We start from the raw sequence: 11,281 nt of genomic DNA on the forward strand, positions 1-11,281 counted from the left end.
TGTTTTAGGAAAAACCAACACTACTTAAATCTTTTCCACTTTCAGAAAAATCTACGTTTCTGAATATGGGCTCAAATTTTAAGTTCTACCTTGGTGTAATATTTGTTTTAGAAGTGAGACAATTATGCTCGCTTCCACAGCACATATACTAAAAAAGAAGTGAGACAATTAATGAATATGCTATTGAGCCACTGGGAGGAAAAAAAAACAAAACATGATCTCTTAACGTAAATCAACAGCCATTAAAAATATTCTCGGGGGGTGCCTGGGTGGCTCAGTGGGTTAAGCCTCTGCCTTCAGCTCAGGTCATGATCTTAGGGTCCTGGGATGGAGTCCTGCATTGGGGGGGGGTTGTCTCTGCTCAGCAGGGAGCCTACTTCCCCCTCTCTCTCTGCCTACTTGTGATCTCTCTCTCTCTGTCAAATAAATAAATAAAATCTTTAAAAAAAAATATTCGCGGGGTTCATATTCTTAGGGTGCCTGGATGGCTCAGTTGGTTAACTGTCCAACTCAGTTTCAGCTCAGGTGGTGATCTCAGGGTCCTGGGATCAATCGGAGTAGGGCTCCACACTCAGTGGGGAGTCTCTTGAATTTCTCCCCCTCCATGTGCGGGTGCGCCCAACTGCACGTGGTCCCCCTCCCTCTAAAATAAATAAATAAATCTTTTTTTTAAAAGTTCATGTTCTCTGGGGCGCCTGGGTGGCTCAGTGGGTTAAAGCCTCTGCCTTTGGCTCAGGTCATGATCTCAGGGTCCTGGGATCGAGCCCCGCGTCGGGCTCTCTGCTCGGCGGGGAGCCTGCTTCCCTTCCTCTCTCTCTCTCTCTGCCTGCCTCTCTGCCTACTTGTGATTTCTATCTGATAAATAAAAATCTTTAAAAAAAAAAAAAAAGTTCATGTTCTCTGACCAGTAGTTGTAGTTAGCTTCAGGGAAGTTAGTCTCAGGAAACAAAGCCAAATACAGAAAATACTGATACCTAATTAACACTAGACAGATAGATAGATATGTGTGTGTGTGGTGTAAAAAGAACTTTATATTTTTTTTAAGATTTTATTTATTTTCGAGAGAGAAAGTGAGAGAGAGAGCATGCGCATGAGTAGCAGGAGGGGCAGAGGGAGAAGCAGACTCCCCACTGAGCAAGGAGCCCAACAGGACTCAATCACAGGACTCTGGAATCACAACCTAAGCAGAAGGCAGACACTTAACCGACTAGCCACCCAGGCACCCCTGAAAACAGCATTATTTTTAACAGAAAAAGTAAAGTCAGCACAACCATTCTCACTGTTTATGAAATATTAGGCATCCAAAGTGATGGTTATAAAAACAATACACGAATATGAAAAATGTTTCTGATAATAAGGTCAAATGGAAAAATACAGATAAAAAATTCTACATTTGAGTCTGATTATAGCTATCATATGGAAGCTATCACATGGAAGTTCATATACACAAGAGAAACTAGAAATAAATACAAGTAATTTTATCTCTTTTTTCTGCATTTTTATAAGGAAAAAAGTGTATAAAAAAACAAAAAGTCTGCTTCTGATCTGTGTTCAGATTGATTATTCCTTCAATAAAACAACACTGGAAAAACAAGTAAAGGTCCAGGGGGAGCGCCCAGCTGGCTCAGCTGGTGGAGGTTGAGAGTTTTTGTTTGTTTTTTTTTTAAAGATTTTATTTAATTATTTGACAGAGAGAGATCACAAGCAGGCAGAGAGGCAGGCAGAGAGGGAGGGGAAAGCAGGTTCCCCGCCTAGCAGGGAGCCCGATGCGGGGCTTGATCGCAGGACCCTGAGATCATGATCTGAGCCAAAGGCAGAGGCTTTAACCCAATGAGCCACTCAGGCGCCCCTGAGAGTTTTTAATCTTGGGGTTTTAAGTTCAAGCCCCATGTTGGGTGTTGACATTACTTACAAACAAAATCAAAAAAAAGAAAGAAAGAAAGAAAGAAAAAGAAGTAATATCTGAGTTGACATTTTCAAATTGTTAATGTGAATAACTATTAAGTTCTAAGAACCTATTAACAGATATTAAAAAGAGAAATAATGGCACTTCTACTTCTTTTCTTTTCTTTTTATTTTTTTTCTACTTCTTTTCAAATAAAAGCTTTCGTCTTCCCCTTAGAGGCTTTCATGAACTGAAGAAATTACCCCTAGATTTATGTTGGGTAAAAAAATATATATATACATACATCTGTCATATGCAAACACCATTTTGATATTTGGACTATGGGTCACAAAGCAGCAGTCACCACCTAAGTATACCCTAAAAATCAGACTATTAAAAAAGAAAAATCTAGGGGCACCCGGGTAGCTCAGTCGGTTAAAGATCTGCCTTCGGCCCAAATCATGATCCCAGAGTCCCAGGATTGAGGCCATGTCGGGAAGCCTGCTTCTTCCTCTCCCTCTGCCTGCCACTCCCCCTTCTTCTGCGTGTGCACTCTCTCTCTCTCTGTCAAATAATTAAATAAAACATTTTTTTAAAATCTTATGTTTTAAATTGTCAACCAACCTATATGTACATATAAGTATAATGATTCATTTAAACATTTACTGACCATTCACTAAAGGCCAAGCATCTTGCTTGGTAATGAAATTACTCTGAGCAAGACAGACCTTGCCAAGCAGTCTAGTGGCCAAAAGATGAACATGAAAACAAATAATTACAGTGCAAAATAACAAATGGTTAAAAAAATTAACAACAAAGTAAGTAACAGCCCTGTAAGAGAATGAGACAAGGCAGTAATAGGAAACATAGAGCTATAAAAGCAACTTCTGGCTTCTAGCCTATAGCAGTGGGGCCAGAAGAATGAAGTCAGACATATTCAGGAGGCAGACCAAAGGACATAAGAACAAATATGTCCTTAACTTAGTATACTAAAACTTGACAAGAAGTCTTCTGGTCAAAAAAGCCCTTTTCTGTGAAATAGGCAACCGTCTCCTTAAGTCGCACAGCATGTTAGAGGTATACTAACTCTTTGAAGCCACTAACTACATTATCAGAACTACTCAGTCTCAAGAACATACCTCCAAAATACTCATTTCACCTTTGTAGTTTATTTATCTGAGAGGTCAGGTCTCACAGCTGCTAGGTGACAATTTTTCCCCCCATTTGAGCAGCCCCAGACATTACTAATCAGAATTTAATGTGATTAAGGACTGCAAATCTATGGCACCATGTAACTCCAGAGTTCAACCAAAGTATAACCCCTCCACGACCACTGAACCAATAAAATGATCTTACTATGTGAAGCTTATCACTGTCTTATCCATCATACACTCGGAGATGACAACATATTCAATCTCCTAGTGCACTTAAAAAAGATCTTGAATTCACTGAATTCACAGAAAGTGCACATCATAGCCATGGCTTTCCCTAGCAAGTCCCAGTTCTACCTACAGGGCCTGCAATGAGACTCTAGCTCCAGCATGCCTTAGATTATTATGAAAGTGACAGTAGAGCTTAACATTAATAAGTAAAATATTTTTGCAAAAAACAGTTTAATATATTTTCATATTTCAAAAGCCATAAAATTTCATTTATATTTAATGATTCTAAGGTACACAGGCCCTTTTTATAGCCTACACATTAATATTCATATCATATCTGTGAGGTAGGTAGAAGGCTAATATGATTAACTTGGAGAATTTCTCTAAAGTCACACAGTAAACCAGACATATAGACAAACTAGAAACTAAATATCCTGATTCACATAAAGATGTTTTATAATAGAGCAAGTGTCCAAAAAGTATTACAAACACCATCACTCTTTTTAAAACTTACACCAAGACAAATTTTTATAATAAGCCAAATGAGCAGCCTTGAATTATAGATGTTTATATATATTTAATATATCTGGTATAAATAACTTAAAACATTTCCCACTAAAGACAACGTTTTTGGGTAGAAATGCATGTTTGTTATTGAAAAATGCTTGCCTGAACTTTTTCTAAACTTTTAATTTCTTCAGTGATTAATATATCCCCTAGATTTACTTAGACGTTGCTCTTAAAGGATTCACATACTGAAAAATGAGAAGTTATTTCTGATAGAAACCATGACATCTCCCAATTGCGCATAATCCCTACATAGTCTCTATGACTAAGATATCTAGGATATTTTGGAAGTGAGGCAAGATAAAGACATCAAACAAGACTTGTGAGTTCGTCTATTCACGTTAACAGTAAGAAAAGAAATAAAAACTTCTTGACTAAGATGGTTTCTCTCCCTGAACTGCACTGCCAACAAAAATGGTACTAGGGTTTTTCTCTGGCCTGTTAAAGCAGTCATTTCTTCCAGGCACCATCCTTCTGTCTTTCCTCTAGTAAAAGTAATAGATAGGTACCACCTCTACAAAAATAGTGGCAAGTAACAGATAAGTTCTACTAGCAGATGATATATCTAATTTGTCTACAGGGAATAATTACATAGAAAATGGATTGGTTCAGAAATACCTCACTGTATGCCTTTGTTTCACCAGTGACTAGACACAACATGCTTAAAAATCTTTTATAAATTTAGTTAACTGTAAACTAAGCTAAATAAAACAAGCAAAAGTGGATCATGCCCAGGGATAGTATGAATTCAACATATCCACTGCAACTCCATTATCTGAAAACCTAACAACTGCTCCAAAATGCTATGTTGTAACAACATGCCAATCTGCCATGAAAATTTTCTTCAATCTGGAATATGCAAAAAGTGAATTTACAAATACAACCCATTTTAGCATATCATTTATTACATTTTAGGGTATCTAAACAAAAAATAATCTCCCATGACAACATACTAAGAATGAAAATATGTATGATATCAGCATTTGCTATTTCTTTCCCCTTTTTTTTTTTGCATTTGCTAATTCCTATTACCACTTCCATCCAAAACCATTACTTACATGAACTAAAAATTAGTACTTTTGGGGCGCCTGGGTGGCTCAGAGGGTTAAGCCTCTGCCTTCAGCTCATGTCATGGTCTCAGGGTCCTGGGATTGAGCCCCCACGTTGGGCTCTCTGCTCGGCAGGGAGCCTGTTTCTCCCTCTCTCTCTGCCTGCCTTTCTGCCTACTTGTGATCTCTCTCTATGTCAAATAAATAAATAACATCTTTAAAAAAAATTAGTACTTTCATTTTGTACTTCCAGGAAAGCTACCTATATTATTAAAATCTAAACAGCGATTTTTAGCTCTTTTTAACCCTTAAAAAGTAACGATTTAAAAAAAAAAAAGCATGATGTGTGCTTTCAGTTGAACATGTAACTCAAAATAAATGGGGAAACCAAACTGAAATAATTACTTTAATTTTTTTTAAAGACTTTATTTATTTATTTGACAGACAGAGATCACAAGTAGGCAGAGAGGCAGGTTGGGGCCAGGGGTGGAGGCAGGCTTCCCATTGAGCAGAGTACATACATGTAGGGCTCAATCCCAGAACCCTGGGATCATGACCCGAGCTGAAGGCAGAGGCTTTAACCCACTGAGCCACCCTGGTGCCCCTCAAATAATCACTTTAAAAATACTTTTTACCCATGAAAATACAGAATATCTATAAACTTATCAATATAAATAGCCAAAAAAAAGTCAAGAGAAAACACTATTGGGAGGTTTAATAAGTTCCTACCCAAACTAAATTTTCATATTAAGAAAAAAACAGAGGTGCCTGGGTGGCTCAGTCAGTTAGTGGCTGCCTATGGCTCAGGTCATGATCCCAGGGTCCTGGGAGGTCCTGGGATCAAGTCCCTCATCAGGCTCCTAGCTCAGTGAAGAGTCTGCTTCTCCCTCTGCCCCTAGCCTCACTCTTGCTCTCTCTCTCAAATAAATAAAATCTTTAAAAAAAAAAGAAAGAAAGAAAAAAAAACACCACTACCCAGAATAAAACATTTTAGGGAGTTTACAAAAGAAGGGCACTTAACTATAACATTAAAACTTGTCACCTCCTATCAAAGACACACATATTTAACTAACAAACTCAGAGCCTGTATGCAAAATTGTCCAGCACACACACACAAGAGTTTATGTTAAATAACATGAAGTTTAAGAATTTTTTAAACACAGACCTTTTTCTTTTCTTTTTTTTTTTTTAGTCTGTTCCATATATGGTCAATTTTCCTAAATCTATTTCCTTCATTTCCCACCTTTGTCACAATCCATCTCCATCACTGTGCTCCAAAAGTATACTGTAGAAAAAGTATGATGAATACTCAAGAGGCCCATAGTCTTCTACAAAACTTTCAAGTAGACCATCGCTAATATAAAACCCAAAAGCCCCAGTGTACTTTCACTAACACCTGTACTCTACTCACATACTCCTCATCCTCAAAGTGTAAATAGCACTTCAGATATCAAAACTCCCCTAATAAAAAACCAAACAAATAAATAAATAAAAACAGAAAAACCTCCCCTAATGCTGTCTCCTTTAACCAGCCTACCTTTACAAGGCTGATACATTGGACTACAGGTGAATCTCTTCCTAGATGTTAACGTCCAAGAAATCAAAGGAGCAAAACAACAACAAAGTTAGTTAACAAGATTTCTCAAAAGGACCAGGAAATAGATAATCGGGGAAGTAGCTATCTTCGAAGAGCCCCAACGTCACCATACCTCCATGCCTCCCACACTATCCCTTACTTCCACTTCTGAAAAACTGTATTTTTTCACTAAAGCAATCTAATCTAATGAAGCATGCCTGCCCATCCCTTCCTCTTGTACCCCTTTTCCTTTAGCAGTCCTTTCAAGAAGTTTTCCTTTTCCTTTAGAAGTCCTCACCTCTAATAGAATAACTAAGTAGTAGAAAGGAGAAGAGGGCAGGAAATGATCCCTTCCCTTCCCTTTCCATGCCTTCTTTCCCAGGAGAGTTAGGTATCATCTCTCTACAATCCTCCCTTCAGCATTCCCTCTCTTCCCTGTATGAGATGTCTCAGAAACTACCTATGCCCCAGTATCCCAAATAAACACACCACAATCCTACCCTCTTAAAATGGATACACAACAATCAAACAAAGCTGGTACCTCTGCTATCCCTTTGAAGCCTCCCAATATTTCTACAACTAATACTACCCAAAATATTTTTAAAAAACGAGCCCTTCTCATTCTTTTTAGCTCAATATCCTACACCTCACTATCCTCAGTTGCCCTCACAATCCTTCAACAATATTTACAAAACTCTTAAGTCTTTCTGCTATACCTTTTTTTCCTCCAATAGCTATAACTAAAAATGCTTGCATGCTTCAGGTATCCCCCTTTCAAATACTCCTCCAATAATACTAAATACCAGGGTAACCCTTTCAACCTTTAAAATTTAAAACCCTTATTTTTTCCAACCCTTAATGGTATTTAGAAGTTATTAGTCCTCCTAGCACTATCAACTCTTGGATAATATTTTAAAATCCCTTCATATCCTTGTTATCATATTTCACAGCTTTCCAGTAATTCCCAAAAACACTTCAATGCCCACATCCCCTTCAACTACCCCGTGTTTCTCAAATCCTTCAAAATTCCTGAACCCTTACAGCTCATCAATAATCGCTATAAAGCCCTCAATGTCCCTACTACTCCTTTCTGCCCTCACGTTTTTAAAAGGCCCTCCACACTCCGCTTCTGGATCTTTTAGTCCCACACTAATATCGGTTAATAAAGCCCTCGACATCCTGCTACACCCTTCAAGATCCCAATATTCACGTTTAAAAATCCCTCGACAGCCTTGCGATCTCTCGCAGTTCTCAAACAACAAAATTTTAAATTCCCTCACTATTTCTGCTACCCCTTCCAGCACCTCAATATTTATATTTAAAAAGCCCTCGCTGTCCTTGCCGCCCCCCCCCACCCCGTCCCACAGCCACACCGCCTCTACGCCCCAGGCTCTCGCTCCCCCCCGCCACCGCCCCCCCCCCCACAATGGTGATAGTACTACATACAAGACGTCGCCGGGACCTCCCGACCGCGGCCCCTCCGCTCCGCCCTCCCCCACGCCGCCTCCCCTCCCCCCACACCCCCGCGGGCCCCCAACGCCCACGTTCGCCGGCCCTGGCCCAGGCTGGCTCACTCACATCGGCTCCAGTAACTTGGCCAGCCAGGACTTGAGGGCATCCACATCCTCTATGAGCATGGTGCAGGGAAGGCGGGCTCGGCCGCCGCTCTTGTTCAGGCCTGCCGCGGGTCTCCCCTCGCCGCCTCCTCACGCCTTCTTCACAGCTCCCGGTGCCCCAGCCCACCGGGCATCTTAGGAGACTTCAACCTACTCCCCCGGCCGGGGCCTAACAGGAACTAACCCAAGAGCCCTCACTCAACCTAGCACGACGGCTCAGGTGGGCGGGAGATAGTGCCGAGTGGCGGGCGCAAGAACCAATAGAAGTAAGAAGGCTGTGCGCGCAAAGCCAATGAAAAGGCTCGCTCTCCCCGCCGGCCGGTCGTACCCAGTTAAGGAGGAGGGGATATAGCAAGGTAGGTGGAGAGCTTACGTGAACTCCTGGTGCAAGATGGTATCTTGGAGAAGGTGCTGTGCCTCTTAAAGGGGCCGCGGCTCCTTTTTTGACCACGCCGCCGCCGGCCGCGGAATACCGGTGTCTGCTACTGGGAGTGCCTGGGGGAACCCGGCGAGCCCCTCAGCCTGATTCCTTCCTCTCGTTTTTTCCTGGAAACACACTTGTGTCCCGAAATGACTCAGCTGTAGTAAATCTGCAACACAACGTGCAATACGTTCACGTTCGACACATTGCACAGAATGCAAAATTTTACTTTTTTTTTTCTTACACAATCATTTTGCTCAGCATACATGCTTGTATTTCTCGCCGCTATGCCTAAGTTACGCAGAATGTTTCTGACAACTATGCCCTGGACTCCAATAATCGTCATTTTTAAAACGTGGCGCACAGTTGTAGAAGGATGAGGCCATTTCAATTTTACCAATCTTTTTAACATATGCTTTATTTAGGAAGAAGAACGATTCTAATATTTTTTAAAATTCTCTTTTCACTAGATATCTAAAATTCAGTAGGGTTTTGTTTTTGTTTTTGTTTTCGTAGGGAGAATTTTGGCCAGCAAAAAAGTTTTTAGAAATATTTTTTTCCAATCGAAATTACCAAAATAGGCAACTCAGTTTGTACTGAATGAGAAATTCCTTTTGAAGTTTTGAAATTCCCAGCTTGGCACTGGTTTTACAATGCTTATCCAACAACAGATACTGAGCACCTGCTATATGCCAGCACAATGTAAGGCACTAGCCCTTGGATTCCAAAGGTGAGCAAAATGGTTTCCCCTCTTAGAAAGCTGAACAGTTTATGGGATTATGCATTACAATAATAACATTTTGAAAAATACCTGATGAGCACACGCCTTCTTAAGAGAGATGAGTCAGCCTAAAATAAACAGGTATGCTATCTATACATAGAGCAGGAAAAAGCAAATTTTTCGTAAAAGGGCTAAATAGTAAATATCTTGGATTTTGTGGGCCAGGAGATCTCTGACACCCACCCAGCTCTGCCTGCTTGGCATGAAACTGGCCGTAGGTAATATGTAAGCAAATGATTAAGACTGTATCCACATAAAACTTATATAAGATTTTCAACTTTAGATGATTTTCAAATGTCACAACATATTTTTTTGATTAAAAAAAGAAAACATTTAAAAGTGCAAAAGCCATCATTACCTTGCAAGTAAACAGAAGCAGGAGCCAACCAGGGTTGGCTTGCTGCCTGCAGTTTGTGGGCCTCTTACATAGAGTAGTAGCAAAATGCACTTAGAAATCATATAACGAACTTCCTTCATGACACCTTCTCCCCAACATCGCAAATGAGGGGAAAAGGCCAGAGACTGAGTAGTTTACCCAGAATCACACATATTTGCAGGTGGAGCAGAATTTGCATCTAGATCTTAGCAAGCCCACAGTCTAACGGTTGCCGCTTCCCTCTTTCCTCCTCCCTTTCCTTATGCTTATCCACATGTTTCCTTCACTACTTCCTACTACAGAGATGAAGTGTTACCCAAAAATTACAAATTAAAAAAGAGAAATGTGAGTGATGTGATTAGGCCTCAGGCTAGGAAAGAACTTAATAGTAGTGTGATAGAAAAGGAATAGGAATTGCTTTTATCACAAAAGTTTGAAAAGTTATATCCATTTATATTGATCCAGCCCTTTGGGAGTTCAGATTCCGGGAGCCTAACAGTCAGGCATTGTAAATAATAATCCTAGCCACAGTTTTTAAGTACATACTCTGTGCTGGCCCTGTGCTAAATATTTCAATGTATTGTTGCTTCTCCCCTTCACAGGCCCCCTGTATAGTAAACAATATTCACAGATGAGAAAATTGCATTCCAGAGAGATCATGAAACTAATGAGTGGAAAGGCCCAGCCTCTCTTTGTGTTTGACCACAAAGTCCACACCTATAACCTTCACTTAAATATCTTGCAAGCAAACACTGAAATATTAACCATGTGGTTCATTCAAAATTCATCCAACAAATATGTATTAAGCCCGTTACCATCTATTAGACACTGTTCTTGGGATAGTAGAGAATAAGGCTAATATCAAATAAATGTTCTTTCCTTAATTAAGGTGGATGTTAAAAATGGATACTTTACAAAGATTGGCTTTTCTCTCAGTTTTATCTTCACAAGAAGAGAAAGAGATGTCAGTTGATCTAAGAGAGGTTATTGATATAAGGCATTGGAAAGAGAGAGTGACTATAGGAAGAATATACATTTATACCATACTTATTCAAACCAAGTTCCCTTTCTCAGCTTTAGGGTAACTGGGCCTCAACCAGAAAGAACTATTAACTATGCAATTTCACACAAGTGTTGCTAGAGGTGGATAGGCCTTCCATAATCAAAGTGGATTTGCCCACAATTTTTTTTTTTTTTTTTGTCCTCTTCTTTAACTTGTGGCTGAGAGCTGTCCCAGGTATATAAGAGAGGTTAAGAGTAATTTTTCAGATTTAAATTTCCGTGTAATGTATAATCACAATCTGTCTTCCCAAAATGCAGTTAGACAAAGCTTTGGTAGAATTTCGAACCAGGAACTTCATAGTTAGAAACAGACCCTCTCATGCCTCTACGTTTATAGACAGTCATCTAATTAAACACACATCCATCAAAATATCAGTCTCGGCTGAGTCTGGGTCACCAGTAGCAGCCCATCTGACTCAGAAAAGAGTCACTTCGGGGCACCGGCTGACTCAAGGGAGCATGAAACTCCTGATTTTGGGGTCATGAGTTCAAGTCCCAGATTGAATGTAGAACTTATTTTCATTTATAAATAAATAAATAAATAAATAAAAGTCACTTGAATCTTG

The 11,281-nt window shown here is 39.9% G+C and overlaps 1 protein-coding gene across 6 annotated transcripts in view; it reads right to left on the bottom strand.

The window, feature by feature from the left end:
• LOC308343625 (RNA-binding protein 27) overlaps positions 1 to 8,300 on the bottom strand; it is a 77,448-nt gene extending 69,148 nt beyond the window's left edge. For all 6 annotated transcript variants that reach the window (XM_080804761.1, XM_080804759.1, XM_080804757.1 and 3 more), the window contains exon 1: positions 8,038 to 8,300. In XM_080804761.1, the coding sequence (XP_080660887.1) occupies positions 8,038 to 8,096 (59 nt within the window). In that variant the 5' untranslated portion in view covers positions 8,097 to 8,300. The remainder of the gene's footprint in view (positions 1 to 8,037) is intronic.
• Between the last annotated feature and the right edge of the window lie 2,981 nt (positions 8,301 to 11,281).

The sequence above is a fragment of the Martes martes genome (genome assembly GCF_963455335.1).
Source record: "Martes martes genome assembly, chromosome: 5".
NCBI classification, from domain to species: Eukaryota; Metazoa; Chordata; class Mammalia; order Carnivora; family Mustelidae; genus Martes; species Martes martes.